General features: G+C 36.2%; 1 protein-coding gene across 1 annotated transcript; it reads right to left on the bottom strand.

Moving 5' to 3' along the window:
* On the bottom strand, positions 1 to 26,198 carry LOC127422639 (alpha-2-macroglobulin-like). Its single transcript, XM_051666389.1, has 36 exons — positions 26,095 to 26,198; positions 23,998 to 24,181; positions 23,457 to 23,613; positions 23,225 to 23,277; positions 22,093 to 22,113; positions 21,788 to 21,956; positions 21,554 to 21,638; positions 21,316 to 21,442; positions 20,772 to 20,877; positions 20,580 to 20,689; positions 19,255 to 19,422; positions 18,871 to 19,086; positions 18,161 to 18,224; positions 17,891 to 18,036; positions 17,630 to 17,779; positions 15,532 to 15,708; positions 15,114 to 15,192; positions 14,895 to 15,033; positions 14,579 to 14,804; positions 14,302 to 14,428; positions 13,464 to 13,585; positions 13,142 to 13,193; positions 11,965 to 12,048; positions 11,678 to 11,854; positions 11,206 to 11,287; positions 10,148 to 10,304; positions 8,802 to 8,876; positions 8,513 to 8,675; positions 7,253 to 7,446; positions 5,330 to 5,545; positions 5,116 to 5,237; positions 3,586 to 3,676; positions 3,422 to 3,490; positions 766 to 871; positions 266 to 309; positions 1 to 123 (listed from the first exon to the last, which is right to left on the bottom strand). Exons 1-35 carry the CDS (start codon positions 26,163 to 26,165, stop codon positions 269 to 271), a joined length of 4,326 nt encoding a protein of 1,441 aa, XP_051522349.1. The 5' UTR covers positions 26,166 to 26,198; the 3' UTR covers positions 1 to 123; positions 266 to 268.

The raw sequence follows: 26,198 nt of genomic DNA, 5'->3' as shown, positions 1-26,198 counted from the left end.
TTCAGATGCAGAAATTGTCAAATTGTTTAATAGTGAATAAAGTGCATTTCTACAAACATTCATCTGTCATCTAAACAGCAGCAGGCACTCCATAAATAGTAACAGGCATTTTCAGGTCATCATCTAAAAAAGAATTAGTGATTAATAAAGCTTGTTAGAGGTTCAGTATGCATACAGACCACTTAAAATGTATGTATCTATTTAGGGCATTCAAATGTAAAATATACGAATGTAATTCAAAACTGTTAACAATCACTGTACTTACTATTTATGCACATGGAAAGGTGTATTCACTCACAGCCATTTCACCTAAGAGGAAGAGAAACACAATAGTTTCTTGTGCATTACATTGTTGAAAATTTAAATGATAAGATTAAATATAGGTTCGCAAAGAACAGTTATGTAACATTTTTATCATGATGTCTCTAGGTTTTACAAAAAGTGGATATCTTTAACATTAAAACTGGACATTTTTTAATTTTATCATTTTTATTAGTGGATGCGACACCATTTTGCTGGGTTGATAAATTCACACCTATTATATTTCCTTTCAAACTTTTCTGAGCACACAGTGATAAATATATTCAGTTTAATGAACAGAATAAAGCAATAAGTCAAGCAAGGCTGTACTTTACAGGCACAGAAAAGCGAAGCAGCAAACAGTGGGAAAAGTAATATGATAAAAGACACAAATGTTCAATAAACAGTTCAATTTATCATTAATAATAATCAGAATTAACATTTTTATAATAAACAAACACGTACTGGTCTTGTAGTAGTCATAGATTTTCACCACAGCTGGTTTCAGTTTTTTCACTGGTACGTCCTGCAGGAGCTGCAGGTTGAAGGACTTTGTCTCCGTGTTATTCATCTTAAAGAAAAAACCATTATAACATTACACCAGATACCAGTTACAGTTATTCTATGTACACATCAAAACATACTAATCCCTTTTATTGTCAAGTCAAAAATACAGTGGGGTTTAAAAGACGAATCCCACATTGAAAAACTGGAGTTCAAAATAAATTTTAAATCTGGAAATCAACCAAATTTTAGGATTTTTAAATATTTAAAACTAAGAAACGTTATGATAAAAATGTATACCATATTTAAGATTCTGCTCAATTTAAATCACTAATTGAATAAGAAAATTTGTGACACTGATCATGTTAACTATGTATAAAATCTCTGCTTCCACTGAAGCATACAAGAGGCTCATTCTTAAATCATGTTGTGATAAAATGATCATCAGGTTTTGCCAAAAATTGTGGAGTTCATGCCTCAAATGCATGCTGCTATTAAAGCAAAAGGGGGGCATACCAAACTAAGAAAATTCTGAAAATGTTATGCTGATAATATGTTATTTAAAAAAAATTAAAAGTGCAAACATGCAAATTAGAAACATTTTCACAAACGGACATTTCGGGTTCGATACAAGTTAAGCTCAATCAACAGCATTTGTGGCATAATATTGATTACCACAAAAATTCACTTTGACATAAAAAAAGCAAAAATCTGGGTTCCAGTGAGGCACTTACAATGGAAGTTAACGGAGGCCAATCCGTAAACATTAAAATACTCACTATTTCAAAAGTATGACCACAAGACATGAACAATATGCTTCTTAACATGATTTTAGTGTGATAAAATCACTTACAAACCATTTCTGTGTAAAGTTATAGACAATTTTACAAATTTGTTCCCATGACGATGTAATGTCAACAAAGCCTAAAACGACTATAAAAAATTAATTTAAACAACTTTACAGCTCAAATAAGCTGCCAGAATTAACAAGTTAACACATGCGATTCATTTAAAAAGTTTATCGCGTTGGGGGCCTGGGTAGTTCAGTGAGTATTGACACTGACTAGCAACGCTGGAGTCGCGAGTTTGAATCCAGGGTGTGCTGAGTGACCCCAGCCAGGTCTCCTAAGCAAACAAATTGGCCTGGTTGCTAGGGAGGGTAGAGTCACATGGGGTAACCTCATCATGGTTGTGATTAGTGGTTCTCACTCTCAATGGGGCACGTAGCAAGTTGTGCGTGGACTGCGGAGAGTAGCATGAGCCTCCACGAGCTGTGAGTCCCCGCGGTGTCATGCACAGCAAGCCACGTGATAAAATGCACGGGCAGACTATCTCAGAAGTGGAGGCAACTGAGACTTGTCCTCCGCCACCCGGATTGAGGTGAGTAACCACACCACCACGAGGACCTAGCAAGTAGTGGGAATTGGGCATGCCAAATTGGGGAGAAAAGGGGATAAAATAAAATAAAAATTTAACGAGTTAATTTTTCTTAATCGCATTTAACACATTTACCGTTAATAAAGCATAAACTGGTTGGAAGGGTGGAAACTTTGCAATGTGTCTGCCCGGAGTCATAACACTGACGCACACACAACAGTGATTCAGCATCAGTAATACAATGATGGAGAAAGGAACTGTTAATGCTATTTGTAGTACAAAACAAGCCCAGATGAGACTTGTGACAGAAATCAAGTATTTTTCAGCCTAGGTAAGTCGCATTTTAATTACCACAGAAGCACACCAAGTCTTAACTATCACGAAGATGTTTTTGTCTGCAAACGCTTTCATGTGGATTTGAAAGTGACAATTGACACTGAACGCAGCTTCATGATTGCTGTAGCAAAGCAGATCCACAACCACAATCTACTGGCAGATTAATATTGTGGAGGATGAGAGTTTAAGAGATTTAATGCCCATTGCAATGAAAATGCAACTTATGTGGGGACTAGTTCTTACAATTAGTCATCCTCCCACTTAGACTTTTGGAAGTGTTTAATGTTACTTGAATTGGTGCCATTTTAGTGCATTTCTGTCTTTATACTGTGGACGGCTTTGTTTGGAAAATGTTAATAAAACATTATATTGTTACATATTGTTTTGTTTTCTTTCCAAAGATGGAAATAAATGCATTGTGACAGGAAAGAAGTATACTCTATATAGTGTCAAATTTCAGCACTTTCAAAATCTGCGATTAATCGCGATTAACTACAAAAATTATGCGATTAATCGCAATTTCAGATATTAATAGACTGACAGCACTACAAATAATACATGTTTTAACAGAAGTAGTATTGTCAGTGCTTTTATACAATTATTAGCTTCAAATTGCTGCCTTTAAACCCTCCAAAGATTTGCCCCATTCACTTTCATTGCAAGTACCTAACTGTAATATTGATTTTTGTTTCTTTTTCTTTTTTTAAAGAAAAGGAGGGTCAAGTTGAAATGAATTTTTGTGGTAATCAACATTATGCCACAAATGCTGTTGATTGAGCTTAACTTGTATTGAAATGGGAATATTCCTTTAATTTGACTTTTGGACCCTCCTATTCTATAGTCATCCGTCTAAAAACAAAGCCTCAAACCCCTCAAGGTATGTGAATAAAACATTTACGCTTACTCTGTCCAAATAGATGAAGACATGTCCCTTGTCCAGATCCACACGTTTGATGGTTGGGTCTTGCTTCAGCTGTGGAGACAGAGGAACGAATGAAAATGAATCAAATGCTGTGTGAACAGCTTGAGATCAAAGGAAAGACCAGAAGCCCTTCAAGTGTCACTCACAGTCTGCAGAGACGTCTCATCCAGCTTAAATCCAGACAGCAGCTTGACATTAATGATCACCATGTTAGTCTCATCTCGTCTGCCGTTGTATCTGTCACACAACAGCAACAACAATCACACACATGGTTCACATACACTGATGAGCCAAACCATTATGACCACCAGCCTAATATGCTGTTGGTCCTCCACCTGCCGCCAAAACAGCACCGACCCGCTGATGCATAGACTCTACAATAACCCTGAAGCTGTCCTGTGGTATCTGGCATCAAGAAATTAGCAGATACTTCAACTCCTGTACATTGCGAGGTGGAGCCGCCGTGGATCAGACTTGTTGGTACAGCACATCCCACAGATGCTCAATCTGATTGAGATCTGGGGAATCTGAAGGCCAAGGCAACACCTTGAACTCTTCATCATGTTCCTCAAACCATTCCCGAACAATGTGTGCAGGGCGCATAATCCTGCTGAAAGAGGCCACTGCCATCAGGGAATACCACTGCCATGAAGGGGTGTACCTGGTCTGCATTGCCATCTTCTCACAGTGCATCCTGGTGCCATCACTTCCCCAGGTAAACGGCGCACATGAACACGGCTGTCCACGTGATGTAAAAATAAATGTGACTCATTGTACCAGGCGATCTTCTTTCACTGCTACAAGGTCCAGTTCTGACACTTGTGTGCCCATTGTAGGCACTTTTGATGGACGGCAGGGGTCATCATGGGCACTCTGAATGGTCTGCGACTACGCAGCCCCATATGCAACAGGGTGCAATGCACTGTGTGTTGTGATGCATTCCTTCTGTAACCATCATTAAAAATGTCTGTGACTTGTGCCACTGTAGACCTTCTGTCGGTTTGGACCAGACGGGATAGCCTTCCTGGCCCTCGTGCATCGATGAGCCTTGGGCGCCCAACACCCTGTCGTCAGTTTGTGGTTTGTCCCTCCTCGGACCACTGTCGGTAGGTACTCACCACTGCTGACCGGGAGCACCCCACAAGCCTTGCCATTTTTAGAGATGCTCTGACCCAGTCATGTGGCCACAACAATTTGGCCCTTGTCAAAGTCGCTCAGGTCTTTACTCCTGCAAATTTCTCCTGCATTCAACACGTTGACTACGAGAATTGATTGTTCGCTTACCATCTAATCTACCCAGACCTTGACATGTGGCCTTGTTAGGAGATGATCAACGTTATTTGCTTCACCTGTGAGAGGTCATAATGTTTTGGCTCATCAATGTATAGTTTATTATGTAGTCTGACAAAAAAATAAATTGTCTATTTGGCCAGGAAATGCTTTTTTATATTTTATTTTTTGGTAACACTTTATAGTACGGTTGTATACGGAAACTTTGTCACCAATTAAACTAATATATTTTTGCATAAATATAATTTATAAAGTGCATAATAATTTGTTGACAATTATTTTTAATAAGTTCGAAAATATAAGTTAGATAATATAATTACGCTCACGGGGACTATTTCCATTAATGAAGCCGTTAGTTTGTTTTCGCCAACAGCAGAGAGTCTCACCTGACAGTGATATTTAACATGAGATCTGCATTCTTTGTGTTGTTACAAACCCCAAACGCTTTTGCTTTGATGCTGAAGGCCGAAGTGTCAGGAGGAGGAGGGATATTGTAGTGCAAGGCAAACTGAGACACAAAACACAGAATGATATCATGAATGAAGGGACTTTTATCACTTTTATACACTTTAAAGCTGTTCATAACAAGAGCACACTAACCTGCACAAACACACAGCCCTTGCCTTCTGCTCTCAGCTTGTATTTGCCTGTAGGTTGCTGCAGCTGTTTCTCTTGGTAAAGCAGTCTGTTTTGCTGGTTCACAGTGAACTGGTATTTCTGCCCTGAGGGGGAGGTCACAGTGACAGCACTGGCTCCTTTTGGATTGTAGGTGGCAGCACTGTACATAGCTAAGGCCTGGAGGGCCACCACTGTATCCTATTCACAGCAAGAGAGGAAGCAACACCAACCACAGTAAATAAAACACATTATTTACATGGATTTATGAGTCATAACATCACATAGCATAGTGCAGTGTTTCCTAACTGGGGGCTTGTGAACCCATAGTGGTTCGTGATGGAACTGCAAGGTTTTTTTTTAGATTATGAGAAATGTGAAATTCTAATGCCGAATTAAATGTAATAAAAAATGATAATTTTTAAAAATGTATATCTATAAACTATACGTTATCAAAATAGAACACTTGAATGATCTTATCAAAATAACTGGATAAGTTGTTTTGATTATTTAATTAGTAGATGGATCAATGACGTGACACTATTTTTTTAAATTTATTTATTCAAAGACTACAGTGATGAACATGTTTTCAATTTCAGAGTCCAAAGTAATTTTGATATTTTTTCTAGGGCTTAAAATAAGAATTGTTGTATAACCAATGGAGAAAGTAAAAAAAAGAAAACAGAAAAAAAAAAAAAAACAACTGTGCAAAAATATTTTAAAATATCATATTTTAAAAACTTTGGTCCACCAAATAAAAGTCAGGTGGTGTAACCAACATGCAGGTAGCCATTCTGTTGTCATGTTGCAAAAAGTAACCACAAAAAAAAAACTAACATAAAACAGAGAGGACCCATTTAGACCTTCATGAATGTGTGTGCAAGTTTTTAGAAAAATGTCTTAATATTCATGGCTCAAAAATGATATTTATGATAAGATATTTATTAGAAAATATTCATTTTTATGAAATAATTTATAAAGTAATGTACACTCATGGGTATTCATGGAGCAAGGAAATAATTTTAATACCTTTTACTTCATGGTTACACCACAATCAATTTTTTTTTTTTTGTAGAAAATGCTATAAATGTTCTTAAAAAATTTGTGGAACCAATAAAAATTACATTTTTACGAACTTTAAACATTCGTTCCACACAACATTTTTCAAAGTACTCTCATTTTTATCATCTCGGACAACCTTATTTGTCAATGACCCAAATAACAACATTGTGAAAGTTGTGAAATTCATTACATTTATTGAGAGGTTAGCATTACTTAAAATCTCAGGGGGTACGTTAAAGGGATAGTTCACCCAAAAATTTAAATTCTCTCATCATTTACTCACCCTCATGCCATCCCAGATGTGAATTGCTTGCTTTGTCCTGCAGAACACAAACAAAGATTTTTAGAAAAATATTTCAGCTCCGAAGGTCCAAACAGTGCAAGTGAATGGTGACCAAAACTTTGAAACTCAAAAAAGCACAGAAAGGCAGCATGAAAGTAATCCATATGACTCCCTCTACGACTAAATATTGATCTGCTTCTCACCCACACTAATCATATCATTTCTGACAATATGGATTTAACCACTGGAGTAATATGGATTACTTTTATGCTGCCTTTATCTGCTTTTTGGACATTCAAAGTACTGGTCACCATTCACTTGCATTGTATGGACCTACAGAGCTGAAGTGTTTTTCTAAAAATCTTTGTTTGTGTTCAGCAAAAGAAAGAGAGTCATACACATCTGGGATGGCATGAGGGTGAGTAAATGATGAGAGAATTTTCGGGTTATAGGGGTTCAGCTGACAAAAAAAGTTTGGGAGGCCCGGTACAGTGTAAAACTCTAATATGTACAAAATGAGGAACAATAGAGAAAGAAGCATGATATAAATAACATAACTGTACCTGTGTAGACGAGAAACCACCATAGGCATTTTGCTGCTGGGCCAGCCAGTGCACAATACCAGCAGAGTAGCCCAGCCCAAACTTAGGCAGTGTGGGTCCAGAGAGCAGCGCCAGCAACACGTAGGCACTCATCTCAACCTCCAAAGAGCCTGGGCCTTGTGCACTGTTTGCCATAGTCCAGTACTGCCCAACCCCTAAAAATGACCATGGCGAGAAGACTGAAGCCATTAGACTGAGGAACAGTGATTGGTGATTTTATTTATTAGAAGCAGGGAGAAAATATATATCCCTATCTAGATAATAGGGATAACTAGTAAAGATGGCTAGTGGATCAAGTTCAACAACAGATCAACTAGAGAGTTTATCTTTCTTTTTTTAAAGCATTAATACTTTAGAAAGCATGTTAACAATATTGAGATAGTTACGGTGGTTTTAATTATTGTTAGTCCAACAGCACTAGGACGCTTTACTGTTTTGTATCATTCCGCATCACAGTATTCATGGCTTTCCAAATAGTGGTGGGGATTCTGATTTGTCATTCATTTTGATTTAATTCACAGATTCCGTTCAGTGACCATTTTTGGAGATTGCATATTTACTCCAGTAGGTGGTGACAAATGAATGTCTTATGTTATGAGTGAGCCATTTAATAGTTGACTGATTCATTCACCGCTGAAACAATCGAAGTAACCGAGAACAATTTGTGGAACTATTTTCACAGAAATGCCAAACTAACTGGCCAATTTTTGTATCCACAGTTTTCTTGACCAACCACTGGGCTCCGCCATAATGATTCTGATTGTCACGGTACTGTTTTCTGGTTCCGATCTCCATAAGAAGCATTGTAAAAACTAATGAAACGAGTGATCCATTTGAAGAACAATAACCATTTTAAGTGTTAGTCGGAGTAAAATTTTGTTCAGGCTCAACTTGGCAGTAATTGGCTGTCATCGCTTCATGCCATCTACCCACTCGGGTGAGGGGCTGTTAAAGGATGGTCATCTTGACTCTGTAAAGTATCGGCACTATGGAGCCACATGTTTGTTTTATTAGGCAATTTTTTACAAATTTAACACACTAAACATTACATTATCTGCTAAAAACATATGCTGATTCGATGCCAGTGAGCGGTCTCCAAAACGATTCTGTCATGAATTGAGTAACACGTCTGCATTTAGGAAAAAGGTGGATAAAAGCAATTACAGTTGTTCTTTTAGAATTTAGAATCTTTGTCTTATTTAAACAAAAGTTGAACAGAACCTTCTTTCTTGGCTCGCTTATCCAAGTTGGAGAGAAGTCTCTGCCTCATCTGTACATCCCCAGCAAGAGTGAATGTGTAGGAGAGCTGGGCAGTGAAGTATGTGTTGTTCAGGTTACTGGAAGCCTCCTTTAGACATACAAGGCTCTTCTTCACCATGGGATCCTTACAGAGGACATAAATGATTGGGTGAAATGGGTCTGTTTCCTTCATTAGTCGCAATGTATGTATTGAGTTACATTTTGATTTATCAGATAGTTTTATAAATTAGGACACATATAGAGGGCTTACAGATTTCTCGATGCCTAATTCCAGCAGTGCTGCTGTGATGTATGCAGTGAGAGTCACATCATCACTGACACCACCCTGTGAAAGAAAGAGAGCGAGCAGGGAAGAAAGACATTTAGATAAAAAAAGACAAGAGACACAGAAAGTGGAGAGTTAGAGGGGAGAGAGATACAATATAGTACACTGGAACATGAGCTACCTCTAGTCCTCAAAAATTGAAAAGGACTTGTGCCAGCGAGATTTAGGGGCATACTTCAGTTGCATCACATGAACACACACATTCTTGTTGTATAATACATTATTATCCAACACACAAGCATGTGCCCCCGTAGTTTTTTGAGCCAAGTTTATTTTAAAGGAATGTTCTGGGTTCAGTTCAAGTTAAGCTAAATTGACAGAATTTGTGGCATAATGTTGATTACCACAAAATTTATTTAGACTCGTTCCTCCTTTTCTTTAAAAAAAGCAAAAATTGAGGTTTCAGTGAGGCACTTACAATGAAAGTGAATGGGGCCAATTTTTGGAGGGTTTAAAGACAGAAATGTGAAGATTTTAATTTGATAAAAACACTTGCATTAATTCTTCTGTTAAAACTCATATTTTATTTGAGCTGTAAAGTTGTTTAAATTGTCATTTTTACAGCCATTTTAGGGTTTGTTTACATTACATCGTCATGGTAATGAAGTTGTAAAATTGGCTATAACTTTACACAGAAAAGGTTTGTAAGTGATTTTATCACACTAAAATCATGTTTACACGCATAATGTTTATGTCGTGTAGCTACACTTTAGAAACAGTGAGTATTTTAATGGTAAAAAATTGGCCCCATTCACTTCCATTGTAAGTGCTTTACTGTAACACAGTTTTTTTTTAAGAAAAGGAGGGACGAGTCGAAATGTATTTTTGTGGTAATCAACATTATGCCACAAATGCAGTTGATTGAGCTTAACTTGTATTGAACCCGGAATATTCCTTTAAATTGTATGTAAAAAAAAGTGTTTGTCTAAAACACTGTGGCAGAAATCACCCATTCACATGCCTAATTTGGTCAGTCCTATCAAGTCGCACCTTCCACTGATTCTTTTCTTTTCTTTTTTCTTTTTTTTTCCTTTGGTCATATCTTATCTCGCCAAGGGAAATAAATGAGTCAGGACTGCAATTTGCCCCCCCCAATACAAAAGAAAAGCCCTGCAGATACAAATGTTCAGTTCATCTGAGCTGTCAACATTTATCCAGTGAAACTCTGAGGGAGGCTGGTCAGAATATGCCAGATTCTCCTGTAGTGTTCTGTTCTTTGTGCAGGATGGGAGCTATGAGCCCTGCTGTCCTCTTCTCTTCCGTTTCCTCACCTTCATCTCATTGTTTAATTGTTTCCCCACTGATGTGAAGCAGCCGTTCTCCTGCTGCTGCTGACCAAGCCATTCTTTTGCCTGGCTGATGTATTTCTCATCTATAAATATATATTTCTTTGCCCCTCCGAAAGACTTCATCACGAATGCAGTTAACCTGAGGACACAAGCAAATGATATTGCTATCAGAAACTTAAATCAATACATGAATTATACTGTCAAATGCTCATTTTAGTCATAATTGTTTTTTTTTTGTTTGTTTTTTTTGCAACAAATGATCAGTGAAACCAGGTGCTTAACCTTCAGAAAACGTTGATAGTCAATGTCAGGAGTTCATATTAAATATTATATGAGCCATTCAATTTGTATTTTATATTTTGGTTTACAATATTTTTTTTTTTTTTGTAATTATCAAAATTTGGAAAATGACTAAACACAGTTTAGAACTCTGATCTGTGTGATATTGTTGTTTTAAAGCAATAAACAAAAAAAAAGGGGTAACAGGGCTCAAAATAAGAAGGTGATATAACTAAAATTCTGATCTGTGTGATTTTGTTATTTTCTAGCAATTAACATTAAATAAACAAACATCTATAAATAAAACAAAACATGTTTTTGGTTTTAAAAATTAGTAACAAATTCAAAACAGTTCACTACAATGAACTGGACACCAATTCAGCAGATTATGTCAAAATTGTGGCATTGTTGTATGATGTCCCCTATTTTAAGTGAGGGCATACAGACAGTTGATGTGCTTAAAACTAGCTACTTTTCATGCTAGGTTAATTTTACACAGTATATTATGTAAAATATCTAATAGTTCTCAAAACAAAAAACATAGGATTTGTACCTCTAATGCTTTCAAAAAGGAAATGGGACACCAAATTGTACCCTATTCAAGCATATTGTTATCTGTTTTTAATACAATACACTTGAGAATGATACTAGTGTCTAAATTCCATGTGAAACAGGTTTTCTCTAGCAGCCTATTCTGAAAACACCTTCTGACCGAAGTTCATTAAAAACTGAATGCTGTCATTATGACTCTTTCGGCTCACCATGTGTTTCCAGAAGCATCACGGTTCCCAAACGCGCTGTAAGATCCATCATCATGCTTGTATTGCAGCTCTCTCTGGTAGCCTGCAAATTAAGAAGGAAAATAAGCTTGTGATGTCTGATTATGTTTACATTTTTGTGTGTTTTACAAATGTGAGTAAAATTTCCCTATGCAAAATATGAATGAATGATAATAATGATTAACGCTAGTTTTTTAAGTGCAGTTTTGCCAATTTGAAATGTTAAATTTATTCAGAAAGGCGTTTATTACTAGGAAAAACATGCCTAGCATAGTAGGGCTGAAAAGGTAATTACAATCAAAATGTTTGACTGAAATGGTTTTGACCTCATTTCTGCCTGCCACAATGTAGCTGAAACTGCAAGATGCATTAAAATACACTAAGCACAGGACAACAATTTTCTGTTTCATGACAACACTATCATTACAGTTAAGTATAGCTGTCCACTCCTCACCAGTCTCCTGGAAGGTTTTGGCTCGGTCCTTAATCTCAGGAGTGAGCTGCCCACTGCTCTCCAGGTACTGAAGGATGTAAATGTTAGGGGCAAAAAGCAGCATGTTCTGCTCTCCGCAGCCATAAGGCATAGCCAGTAGATTAGCAAGGTTTTTCAAAGCACGACCCATCAGATCACCTATGGACCAAACATAAGTTACCAATCTGAGAGGGTGTATATTTATTGGTACATGGATTATATATTTTATATTATATAGCAAAGTGTACATAAAATGCATTAAAACTCACCTAGTACAGTAACAAAGCTTTTAGCAGAATCCTTCACGAAAACATTAGGTAGAGTGAGAGGGACCATTGTCTCCACTGGACGGTCTAATGAAATAGTAATAAAATGTCAGTCGCTTGTGTTGATCTGGTGACTTAAAATCTCAGCTTTGAAGAATTTCAGTATCTCAGTATTATATCGGTTAATTGGATATATCAATATTTGTAGAGACCCATATATATATATATATATATATATATATATATATATATATATATATATATATATATATATAAAATACAATAGAATAATTCAGATAATTTAAAGACATGACAATATTATTGATAGAATTGATTAGACCATACAAAAAGTGTATTTAGATGTCAATATAGTGTTTGTTTTATTTCCATTGCATTACATATAAGTCTACCACTGGCCTACAGTCTACGAGGATCCACTTTGTAGTAGAGTTCAATGCGTTCTTGCATCCATCTGCGTCATTGTTGGTCTATATACAGAACATATGCATCAGACTGACGCTTTTGGAGCGTCTCACAGTGGTCGCATCGCGTTTGACCAGTTTTCAATGTTTTGCACCATAAACACCACATTTTAGGTTGTGTACTAAGTAAATAAAGATTTAAACTTCGAAAAATGCATCTCAAGACCCCTGCATTCTGCTGTGCTCCGTCTAGCTGTCTTTGAACAGCTACAACTACAGTGGACGTCTATGGTGCAAGGCTTTCTAGAGGATTTAAAAGCTGACATTTGTAGCTTGTATTAAGCACTTTTATTTATTTATTTATTTTTCAGGTGTAACGTGGTCTAAATCGGCCTCAAACTTTGGAACTACTGTTCTAGGCGGATGGTTATGCATTACCGATGTAATTCCTCAGGGTGGGGTTTTCCTCTATGAAAACAAACCCTTCATGGTATCCTTATGCATCTCGTGCAAAAGTTGCAAGCTTCAAATGGTTGTGAAATTAGTGTTTCTATCTAGTATGTTTATTAGTCTATTTAACATTTATTCTGGATCAATGTAAACATCATTTTTGCTTATCAAGTTGACATTGTTTTGTGTGGTTATTGACAGCATATCACAGATACTGTTGTTACAGCTTCACTTGTATTGAATCAAGAACAATTATTGCATATTATTTTAACTATTGATAAAAAGGGACAAAACATCATGCCACTAACCTGTTAGGCAGATGAGTTCATTACGAGTGACTGACTGTTTAGTTCCCTCTGCCTGAAAAAAAGGGTAAAAGCAATCAGTGTTCATGTCAATTAGATTCACATTTTTTGAGGAGAAAAAAGATTTAAGGCAGAATGAGCCTCAGTCACTATTTACTTTCACTGTATGGAAAACAGATGCAATAAAAGTGAATAGTGACTGAGACTAATCATACTGCCTAACATCTCCTCTTGTGTTCCATGGAAGAAAGAAAGATACAGGTTTAGAACGAAAGAAGGGTGAGAAATAGTTTTTTGGGTGAACTATTCCATTAAGAGCGCTCACCTCCACCAGAAGTTTCTGCACCACAGTGTCAATTTTTCCTCTTTTTGGCACCGTCACTACCTCTTTGCCACACAGTTCCTTGGTCTTCACGGTCTCAGCGCGAACTGTGAAGTTCACTTCTCCTGTAACACACATACAAACCATTCACTCACAAGCCAGTACACAATCACCTACCACTGGGGAAATTTAATTTACAGAAGCAACATAGGACCTGTAGTAATTACCAAATCTGTTAAAAAACATTCCTATCTTAAAAGGAATAGTTCACCCAAATATGAAAATTATTCGAAAACCATTAATATTCATTTTGATTTCCCTCCACTGTACTTTTTATATCTCATGCGCACTTCTGCATTTTCAAACTTTCCATGTTGCAACCGTCAATGACGTCTGGTCACGTTACATCAATGATTTGAATGGATGCGGACAGCAGAAAGCAAGATTTTCTGAGAAACACAACTTAAATTTAGTTTTTTCATCAAATAAATCTATCATACGGCTTCAGAAGACTTGGAATATAGTGCACAAGATGTATGGACTACTTTAAAGGTGTTTTTATGTTATTTTTGGGGTCGAGAACCCACATCCCAATTATCTTTGATTATTTAGAAAAGAGCAGCCAGTACCTTTTTCAACATTTCTCCTTTTTTGCTCCACGGAAGTAAGAAAATCATACAGGTTTGGAACAACATGAGTTTGATCTGAATTTCCTTTTATGTGTAAACTTTTCCTGGATCAAACATTATTCTTTTCAACCAAACTGGAATTCAGAGTTAAAAATGCATTTCCATTTGTTTTGCTTGAATAGAAGTCAATATATTTAAAGTATTTGGCTTACCCAGGGCAGAGGGTGTAATAATCCATTGAAATGTTTTGCTCTCCCCAGCGCATACACACTGAGTGTAACGGCAACCTTCACAAGGCTGGGCAGAGAACTGATTTGAGTTTGCAAGGGTTACCTTCACCTTTAATAAAAGATACAGAGAACTTTAAAGTGGCAGCCTAAAGGAAACAACAACTACAGTAGAATTTCACTACAAATGTTTGCAAACAAGTAAATAATCACAGGGGACAAAATACATGTCATGGGTATACAGAAAATTAAAGGTGCTCACCATAATGCATTTAGAGAGGTAGTTGAATACAGAGGCTTTGAGAGTGAACTCTTCCCCGCGGATAACAGAATAAGGAAGGGTCAGGCTTACAAAGAAGGGCTGGAAGGCAGTGAGATTAATGCTTGGGGCAACTCCGAACCCAATAGGTGACGTACAGAAAGCCCCTGCTGCCCATTTAGTGATGGTGTCTGGGACAGTCTTAGCAATATCCACAGATCCTGACCTCCTGGTGAATGAGAAAAAAGTATATAACCATTCTGTATAATTACAAAGGACTGTAGATATACACAAATGCCATGGTTTAATTAGTACACACCCCACAGGGACAAGATCCCATATCCAAGTTTCTGGAAAGTATGTGCGAATGGTCTCAACAGGATTTTTCATATGTCTACTAACAAACATGTTTGAGTCTGGTTGAGCAGCGGCCATAGGTGCACCTTCATCCACTGGACCTGTTGCAGTTGATAGCTTGTAAATAAAACAAAGATAAACGAGAAATGTCCAAACCTGAAAAAAATATCAAGTTACTTACCTCTCATCGTCATCACCAAGGCATTACAAATAATAGGTTCTTTCACATCAGAGTTGGTAGCAATTTTGATTCCAACTCCCTAGGATAAAGCAAATATCATGTTTAAGGGAATGTTTGACTGAGATTAACATTCATTTTAACATTCATTTCATCTACAATGAAAGTGAATGGTGACTGAGGCTAACATTCTGCCTAACATCATCTTTTGTGTTCCACAGAAGAGAGAAAGTAATACAGTTTTGGAACAACATGTAGGTGAGTATATGATGACATAATTTTCATTTTTTGCGTAAACTATCCCTTTAAATGTGTCTTAGAACTGTCTTAGTACATAATGAGGCTCACACGAACCTACACTGGAAAAATACTGCAATAAGAAATGTGAGGTCTTGTGTGGGGTGGAAATATGATATCTTACTTTAAAGATGTTGTAGACATCAATGCTGCTGGTGTAGTAAGGGTAGAAGAAACGGGAGCGCTTGCGTCTTTCGGAAGGCAGTTCATCCCGAGAGAAGGGTGGGCAGGTGTAGGGCTCCATATCTTCAATCTCAAATGGGTAACCTGACAACGATTGGACTGGTAACATGTTGAAGACCTGGAGATTAATTACACATACATGTGAATATATTTATATCGAGGATTGACACTACAGTCTCCTAATAATCACTCAAAACATTATTAAAGGGATATGTCACCCAAAAATTCTCTCAACATTTATTCACTCTTATGTCTTTTGAAAACCGTATGACTTTCTTTCTTCAGTGGAACACAAAAGGAGTTATTAATAGCAGAATGTCGAAACAATTAAAGTGATGTGTGACCACAACTTTCAAGCAAGATTTCCAGTGAATTACAACTTAAGTCTTTATAGTGCACATGTTGGGGTGTAAATATTTGCATCGACAACAATTCGATTACGATTCTTTACCTAACGATTACGATGCATCGAGAAATCAGATCTAGAAAAATGTGATTACTTTTAGAACGATTTATAATTATTTCCAAAAATATGCAGAAAAAGGTTCAAAGTTTTTACTGAACGTTCAGCACAGACATGCACCAGATTTGAGCACTAGAGTCAAAGATGCATTTAGGATCAAGGAAGTTTGATTTATGTATGGCTACATATATAAACTGAAAAATAATACTAATGTTACATTACATGCATTATAGATCTGATATGAATAACGGATAACATGATGCAACATGACGATGCAAACAAACAAACAAACAGATGGTACGTAAAACGTGGAACAAGGGTCACAGATTTGCATATCATGTAACATTAACATTTATTGCACCAATTAGTAGCATTTAAGGCATACTTACACAGTATGTTGTACCTGCAAGTTCCCTATATATTTTCAATGGGAAAGGCGGCAGATTGGAGGCACCAGATTGTCAAGCATGCTCACGAGAATGTTTTATCTTTATTTAAAGAATATACAGAGTTCAATACAAGTTAAGCTCAATCGACAGCATTTGTGGCATAGTCTTGATTACCACAAAAATTAATTTTGACTCGTCCCTCCTTTTCTTTAAACAAGCAAATATTGAAGTTCCAGTGAGGCACTTATTATGGAAGAGAATGGGGCCAATTTGTGGAGGGTTTAAAGGCAGAAATGTGAAGCATATAATTTTATAAAAGCACTAACATTAATTCTTTTGTTAAAACTTGAGCTGCAAATTTGCTTAAGTTGTCATTTTTACAGTCATTTTTGGGTGCAAGTGTTTGCTGACATTACATCATCATGGGAACGAAGTTGTAATATTGGCTATAACTTTACACAGAAAAGGTCTTGTGGCTATACTTTTGAAACAGTGAGAATTTTAACGTTTACGAATTGGCCCCATTCACTGTCATTGTATGTTCCTCACTGTAATTTGTTGTGGTAATCAATACTGAGGACAGCCACAAATGCTGTTGACTGAGTTTAACTTGTATTGAACCCAGAATATTCCTTTAAGGTGCGCTTTTCCACCTTCAATCTAGCGTGCTCCTCTGTTGCAATAAGTCTTGTGTAATCTGAGATGGTATCTGTATCACATTAGGTATTAATATAATAATGATGATCGATTCTTAAATTCAGGAATTGAAATTTCTTGTCAGATCGATGCGTCACGATCAGATGCATTTTTACATGCATATGCACAATCCGTACAGACTTCTTTTATTTGATGCTTTCATGTATTTTTTATTAAATGTTTGTGCTTTTTGGAGCTTGAAAGCCCCTAGTCCCCATCCGCTTTCATAATGTGGTAGAAAGCAGCGTGAGCATTCTTAGAAACGTTTCCTTTTTTGTTCCACAGAAGAGAGAAAATCATAGTGGTTTAAAACAACATGAGGGTGAGCTACATTTTGACAGAATTTAAATTTGTGTGTTAATTATTCCTTTTAGCTGCTCCAAATTCTCCCGGTACAAAATGAAATGTTTTCAACAACATTTTTGCATCTCTCAAAATCTTCACTGAGATTATCTATTAGTTATCTGTCAGTTCAGTATCTTGTAACCTACAAAATCTGCATTAAGCTCGGCCTCTGGTTTCAACAGCAGCACACTCTGATCAATAGCCCGCACAGAGCACAGGGAACCAGGCTGAGCTTTCAGTTTAAGAGATGTCTTCTCTCCAGGTAGTGCCGTGGGAGATGAGAAATTTAAGTAGACCTGAAAAAGAACAAACACAATAATAATGAAAAATAACTGCATAAACTTGACCTTTTATTGAAGAAGGGCACACTAAATTTTAAAATGGGATTTCATGTGTGATTTTCTGACCTTGTTTGGCAGGCATTGCTGAATGGGGAAGTCCATACTGTCTGCTATAGCTTCTCCGCTGGGAAGAACCGTGTACACCACCACCTGGGCGATCGGAGACAGGGCTGCCGTCTGTTTTAATGAGAGTGTCAGATTTCCTCTGTTTTCTGTTATGAAAGAGAGAAAGAACATTTGTGAGAACAAACGTACAGAGACCACGAAAATACACCTGTACATTGTTTAACAGAATAGAACAAATTGTGAGTGCTTTGATTTAAATTAGTTTCGTACCTGTTCCGTTCTTCAGTTTCACAGACAGACGACCGTGTTGAGCTAAGCTGCCCTTGGATAAGACCTTGAACCCACAGGGTAAAACATTTCAAAATTACTTCTATTTATAAATGGCTACAGTTCAAAGCTCTTCAGCTTCAATGCATTACTATGTATATTTTCATACTGTATCTCATTTATAGTCATTTGTTTTCATTTTCATTCATCATTTATCATTACTAATTGGAAATATTTCTCATCTTTTGTTGTTGATGTCAAAGTCTGTGGATCCAATCAATCTCTACAGTATTTTGGTGCAAACTTATCTGTCACCTAGTAATATTGCTTATACAAATACTATATTTGGCCCAGTTTGTTCCATATGATTGGCTGGTAAATCACACTGTTTATGCATTGATAAAACTGTAAATTTTCCAACTCAGCCTATGTCATGTTAATCATTTAATGTATTGTTGGGCCTATGCAGTTGAGTTCCTGATAATATTAGTAAATTTCAATGTTTGATTTAAAGGAAATGTTTTGTTCATTTCAGTACAATAAACAATTTTGGTACTGTGTTAGGTGACCACTTGATGTTCAATGTAAAATAAGGGTCCTGAAGCAAAACTAGTTGAGAACCAATGCATTAAAGTATGACCAAAATGATTACAGTAACTGCTGTATTAAGAAAAAATGATGGACAACTATTAAACTATAAATATTAAACATACCATGTAGAAGAAATCCAAGGTTTTCTGACCCGGTTTTAGTGCATTGCCATGAATGATGTATCTGGCCAGCACAGGCGCATCAGTCTCACAGCTGAACTTGCCTGGAGCCTTCACCAACATCAGGAAACTGTTGCTTTTGGAGTAAAATGGCCTTAGTGAGAGATATTCCACTTGATAAGATCTGACAGACTGGCCTTCATCCTCCTTATGTTTGGCCTTAAAAAAAAAAAAAAAAAAACTGTGTAAATCTTCGTAATTAACATATGTATAACTTTGTTTGTTGTGTACATTGCTGAGCAATTTTCTTTAAAATTTCATAGCTCACTGAATTCTTTACATAAACACCATTTAAGATAAATAAAAAATAAAAAAGACACTACCAACCTGTAAAACAACAAGTAATTCTGACCAATCTGAATTGCTGAAGGAGAAGTGGGCAATTCCATTGCTGTCTGTTGTCACTGTCACATTCACACTTTTATAACCATAATTCGCATAGACATACACTTGTTGATTTTCCATCGGGCTGGACTGATAATCAGTGACCAGAACCTGTTTAAAAAAGGCACAATTGAAGACAACACGGATCAGCTTACAAACAAACAAGAAACACTTTCTGTACAGAATATGCCTATGATTTTCTTCAGGCAATCTAATCTTCTAAACTTACTTTGCTTAGTTTTGCATTGTATTCTTTTTATTTCTATGTATTCTCTTTTTTTGCATTTTATTAACTTATTGTTTTATTTCTGTATACTCTATATTATTCGTACTTTGTCTATTTTATTTATCTTCTTCCATATATATGTATATGAATGTCTTCTGTAAAGCACTTTGTAAACAATGTCCTTTAAAATATTTTATTTATTTACTTACAGTACCATTCTAGAAGTCATTAATGGAATAGTTTTCTGAAAAATCGAATATTCTGACAAATATCTCATCATTTACTCACCCTCATGCCATCCCAGATGTGTATGACTTTCTTTCTTCTGCTGAACACAAATGAAGATTTTTAGAAGAATATTTCAGCTCTGTAGGTCCATACAATGCAAGTCAACAGGGCACAAATCTCTGAAGCTCAATAAGCACATAAAGGCAGCATAAAAGTAATCCAAATGACTCCAGTGGTTAAATCCATATCTTCAGAAGTGATATGATAGGTTTGGGTGAGAAACAAATTTCATTTACTATAAATTATCCTCCCTGCCGCTTAGGTGGTTATATGCACGAAGAATGTGAATCGCCAAACACAAAATAACTTTTGTAGTGCTGTTTGAAGTGGGGTTTATAGTAAAGGGTTAGACTTAAAATTGATCTGATTCTCACTCACACCTATCATATTGCTTCTGAAGACATGGATTTAACCACTGATGTCATATGGATTACTTTTACGCTGGTTTTATGTGCTGTTTGAGCTTCAAAGTTTTGGATCCTGTGGACTTGCATTGTATTGACCAACAGAGCTGAAATACTCTTCTAAAAATCTTTGTTTGTGTTCAGCACAAGAAAGTAAGTCATACACATTTGGGATGACATGAGGGTGAGTAAATGATGACAGAATTTTCATTTTGAGGTGAAATATCCCTTTGATAAAACAGCTGTATATCAACATAATGAACTGTTAATAAAGGTGGTTGTAAATTCACTGTGCTACTTTTGCTCAGTTCACTCAATAAAATGATGGTCTCTGTTTGAAGTTACTATACCTTTCCATTAAAGTCAATGCCAGGCCTGTATGTCTCTGGTGTGTCTACAAAGGAAACTCTGACAACTTCATTGGTGAACGTAACCCTGGCAGTATCATCCAGAATTATCCCTGAAGGACCAAAATACCATGTTCTTTTATTTATTTGAAAACTATTGATGTGGACATCAACTGTTTTATTTCATAATCCTACCTGTTCCATACTCCTCCACTTTGGCATTCACTTGAAAAGATCCACTTGAAGTCAAGCCAAATTCTATCACATTTATCACCTGAGACCCACAGCCAGTCTCGTCAGTCTAAACAAGAGAACACATTTATTTTAACACACTAGCAAGTTTGACAAAAGTATCTATAGAAATGTTGTTTACTATGGAATTGCTCAATAATCAAAACAAGCAAGTACAACACCCCCAGAGATCAATGGAAACATGTCTCCAATCCCCCCCCACCCCAAATCTACACCCTTGGGTGTGATGAATACGTTTAATGGGACACTTACTGTAAGTTTAATCATCACTCAAATGTGTATACTCTTCCATTACTAAAACCATTACCTTAAAGTAAACTAATATGAAATTACATTTATCTAGCCATTTCGCTCGTATTTTAAAAACAACATCAATGTCAAATTAACAGAAAGTGTCTGTATTTATTTAAATTGTGCCATTATATACAAAGATATTTAGACAAACATGAAAATAAATTATAATTAGTGGGTGTAGGAAGTAACAAACCATCATGGAATATTTCCTGCATATGCTATTCATTTCAGGATTACGTCGCCGATACCAGTAAAAATCAGAGTTTTGTGCACACACTACAGCTTCCACAGACCCCAACACAGGCTTCCCATAAGTGTATCTACAGAAAGTGAAAAAGCAGGTCATTTATCAGGCTGATTATATCACTGAGACAGAGTTTCATGCCTCATTTATCTGCAAAGCCCTGTACACTAATTGTAATAATGCTTACTTTGCACAAATTTTCAGAGTGACCTCTTTGTCCAGGACTGTTATAACGGGTGGAAGATGGATGTTTACTTCATACTTTGGCAGAACTAAAAGAGATATGACAAATAAAATCCAGATCATTTCAATTCGACTATTGAAAACAAATCAGGACAAACCGTACACCTTGTAAGCTGATTTGTATTGGACTGACAAATGATTAAAAATGCAAAGTTCAAAACTGATTGCTAGTTCTGACCATATTCTTTAATTTCAAAGCTCTGTGATGTTTGTTGGTTCTTCTCATCCCAAGCAGTGATGGTGTAGTAACCCTGAGTGGATCCTGGGGTCATGGTGTGGGAGAGGTCCAGAATTCCACTGTTTGTGGACTGGTTCAACCACTGACCAATGCGATTGAAGTTAGGGTCCTGTAAACAGCAGTGGCACATAATAATAATAAAAAACCTACACTGGAATCAAACTTCAATAATAAAGACAATGCTACAAGTATTTTAAGTAAACCAACAAAGAGCTCATATCTGCTTGAATTATTTTACACCGTACCTGAAGCTCTACTGTTTGGAACTGCAAGAGAAAAAGAGAACAAAACTCTTTCAGTTAAGCCAAAAGAACAACGGTGTATTTTGTTTGCACTCTATTTACAGTAATATTCTCAGTGCTTGTAACATGCATTTTTTTTAACTGCAAATGCCGTATAGCCTTTTATTTGAATGCTCTGGATAAACAATACTCTGATTTTAAAACTCATTCTGATCACAGTTCACCATTACTTACAAAAGTGACTTACAATGCATTCAATCTGTACATCCTATCAGTTCATGTTTTTTTTATTTTTATATGGGGGTTCAGTCAACTTCGGGAACATTCATGTCCCAGGGGTTAATTTTTCCTTTTTGGTACACTAAGGTCTTATTAAAACTGAATTTGAAACTTTTATCGTGCCTTAATCATCTATTTTTAGTACTTTTCAATGCCTTTTATGTATAGGTTTTAATGTTAGCCTTGTCCCAGACCTTCAATATTAAACTATGACATTTAACTAAACATTTTCACCACACCAAACAATTTTGCCTCTAATAATTTTTTTCAAATGTTAGTGTACTTGTTAACCAAGTCAACAAATGTGTTAGTGAAAAGCATGCTTGAGATAAAATATGAGACATGTGATGTTTGAAAAAAAGAAAGAAAGAAAAAAATAGGTAAAGGTAAATATCAATTGTGAGCAGATTTGTATTGGCCGTCATTTCCAGTCAAGATGTCATTTTGCCAAATACACAAAACGTGTGAAAATGTATTTAATTGTGTGTATTTAGGATATATAAAATGTTAACTATGAAATTATCCTTAGCAGGACAAAGGAGGTGGTCATTTTATTTTAAAAACTTAAAAATGTAATTTTCATCCCCATAATTTCCACTATGGTATTCTATTAAACACAACAGTGAATTTGAAATATTGTGAAAATGATGTGATTGTGATGGGAATTGTCATGACTTACAGCAAAAATTTCAAAAATATATTTGAAATGAATGTACAAACAATGTTAGAAATTGTTAGTAGACAAATAATAATACAAATATTCAGAGTTTTAACAATATATACTGTATATTTTATTTTATTTATTTTTTTGCTATTTCTTAATTTTTTTCCTGGAAAAAAGTTAAAATAAATTTACCACTTGATTGTGAGGCAAGAAACTGGAATCCAAAGACACAATGCGAAATTTAACTGTGAAAAACAAAATGCGAGAGAGAACATTAGCATATGGGTAGTTGTGTATCACTTAAAGAGTATGCATGGTAATATTAATGAATGCTTAAGCTCAGGCTCAGATTTTGTAAATATTGTATGAAAGCATATTGACAAATGAAGCTCTCGAACAGTAGCTTGGAAAGACAAAGCATTACTTGTTTGTCCTGGCTTGTAGATAGGCTTGTCTGTTTGGATGATAATTAGCTTTATTGGAGGTGTGATGAGGATCAGAGTTGTTTTAAGTATGGACGTTGTTTTCCCTCGGATTGCAACTTTGACATTTGCAACAGAATCTGTAGTCACTACAGGAACCTGGAAGATCAAAAGCAAATCAACTCAAGCTCACCCATTAGTGTATAAGTGGACTATATGTGTGGAAATGTGTAGTACTTCATCAAGGCTGAACAATGAACAATTAAATAGTGAAAAGACACGTTTGGGAACTGAATAGTAAAATGCAATTATTATTTAAAGAAATAAATGTATTATTAATTTAGTAAATTATTTTATTTATATTTATTGAGTTCAGTGGAGTGTAGCTGACAGGCGTATTGGTCGGAGAATGACCACATATTATATCACATATATATTATATCCTTATATCACACAGCATTATCAGATACCCAAACATTTCTAAGTAGAATCAAATTACAATTTACTTTATTGATTCTATTGAGCTATATTTAGGATACTGACCTTAAAAGGGACACACTTGTAGAAATCATTTGTTATGGACTGCTGTTCTAAAATGGTCATGTTCCCATTGTCGGAAATCAAAGTTACCACTAAAGTAAGTGGCACTTTGGGGTCATGGATCTGTGCACACAGAGTCTCCGTACTGCCGCCCACAGCCTGGGAAGTGACTGTAACCAGGTATATGCTGAAAAAGACAAAGCACTAAGTAAATATCCAGATATATTCCTATATAATGCTGTTTGAGCCCAGGATTGTTTTGGGTGCTCAGTGACCAGTGTCTTGTGTGTGCTCTATTGAGGAAGGCGGACTGGCTCATGTGTTAAAGGCAACACATAATTTAGGCACCAACCAACTAATTTATAAATAACTAAATAAAGTTGTGCTCAAAAGTTTGCATACCCTGGCAGAAATTGTGAAACTTTGGCACTGATTTTGAAAATATGACTGATCATGCAAAAAAAAAAAAAAACTGTCTTTTATTTAAGGATAGTGATCATATGAAGCCATTTATTATCACATAGTTGTTTGGCTCCTTTTTAAATCATAATGATAACAGAAATCACGCAAATGGCCCTGATCAAAAGTTTACATACCCTTGAATGTTTGGCCTTGTTACAAACACACAAAGAGACACACACAGGTTTAAATGGCAATTAAAGGTTAATTTCCCACACCTGTGGCTTTTTAAATTGCAATTAGTGTCTGTGTATAAATAGTCAATGAGTTTGTTAGCTCTCACGTGGATGCATTGAGCAGGCTAGATACTGAGCCATGGGGAGCTGAAAAGAACTGTCAAAAGACCTGCATAACAAGGTAATGGAACTTTATAAAGATGGAAAAAGATATAAAAAGATATCCAAAGTCTTGAAAATGCCAGTCAGTACTGTTCAATCACTTATTAAGAAGTGGAAAATTCAGGGATCTCTTGATACCAAGGCAAGGTCAGGTAGACCAAGAAAGATTTCAGCCACAGCTGCCAGAAGAATTGTTCAGGATACAAAGAAAAACCCACAGGTAACCTCAGGAGAAATACAGGCTGCTCTGGAAAAAGACGGTGTGGTTGTTTCAAGGAGCACAATACGACGATACTTGAACAAAAATGAGCTGCATGGTCGAGTTGCCAGAAAGAAGCCAATGCCACAAAAAAGCCCGGTTACAATATGCCCGACAACACCTTGACACGCCTCACAGCTTCTGGCACACTGTAATTTGGAGTGACGAGACCAAAATAGAGCTTTATGGTCACAACCATAAGCGCTATGTTTGGAGAGGGGGTCAACAAGTATTGTGCTCCTTGAAACAACGACACCATCTTTTTCCAGAGCAGCCTGTATTTTTCCTGAGGTTACCTGTGGGTTTTTCTTTGTATCCCGAACAATTCTTCTGGCAGTTGTGGCTGAAAAAGTTCCATTACCTTGTTACGCAGGTCTTTTGACGGTACTTTTCTGCTCCACATGGCTCAGTATCTAGCCTGCTCAGTGCGTCCATGTGAGAGCTAGCAAACTCACTGACTATTTATACACAGACACTAATTGCAATTTAAAAGGCCACAGGTGTGGGAAATTAACCTTTAATTGCCATTTAAACCTGTGTGTGTCACCTTGTGTGTCTGTAATAGGGCCAAACATTCAAGGGTATGTAAACTTTTGATCAGGGCCATTTGGGTGATTTCTGTTATCATTATGATTTAAAAAGGAGCCAAACAACTATGTGATAATAAGTGGCTTCATATGATCACCATCCTTAAATAAAAGTCCGTTTTTTTGCATGATCAGTCATATTTTCAAAATCAATGCCAAAATTTCACAATTTCTGCCAGGGTATGCAAACTTTTGAGCACAACTGTATATATAAATGACTAAATAAATCTATTCATATATAAACAAATATCTAAGACTTGTTTTTTTTTTTTCTTTTTTTTTACTTCATCCATTGGTCCTTTGCACAATAAACAAGCATAAATATATAAATACTGTAATCAACATTTTTATGGATTTTATATAACTTAAATTTGTATATAACTTAAATATAAATAATATAGTTAATCATCGACAGTTATCCGCTATTTTTGAAGAGAATAATGATAATGATTCTTACGGGTCAGTTGCTCCACTGGTCAAACCACATTGCAATGCCAGCAGCATAAACATCTCCCAAAGCACTTGCATCCTGAGCTGCTTAGTCTGGCACTCACTTGTACA

The sequence above is a fragment of the Myxocyprinus asiaticus genome, chromosome 31, assembly GCF_019703515.2.
Source record: "Myxocyprinus asiaticus isolate MX2 ecotype Aquarium Trade chromosome 31, UBuf_Myxa_2, whole genome shotgun sequence".
NCBI lineage: Eukaryota > Metazoa > Chordata > Actinopteri > Cypriniformes > Catostomidae > Myxocyprinus > Myxocyprinus asiaticus.
The sequence above is the reverse complement of the archived record's forward strand: the minus strand, read 5'-3'. Positions and strand labels throughout refer to the sequence as shown.

Bases quoted from the DNA above. Each gene is read 5' to 3' on its own strand.
- LOC127422639 (XM_051666389.1), bottom strand. From the start codon at position 26,165: ATGCAAGTGCTTTGGGAGATGTTTATGCTGCTGGCATTGCAATGTGGT. The intron at 18,037-18,160 runs GTACGAAACTAA...CTTTCATAACAG, and splicing joins GAAACTGAAGAACGGAACAG to AAAACAGAGGAAATCTGACA. The intron at 3,491-3,585 runs GTGAGTGACACT...CTGTCTCCACAG, and splicing joins ATGAGACGTCTCTGCAGACT to CTGAAGCAAGACCCAACCAT.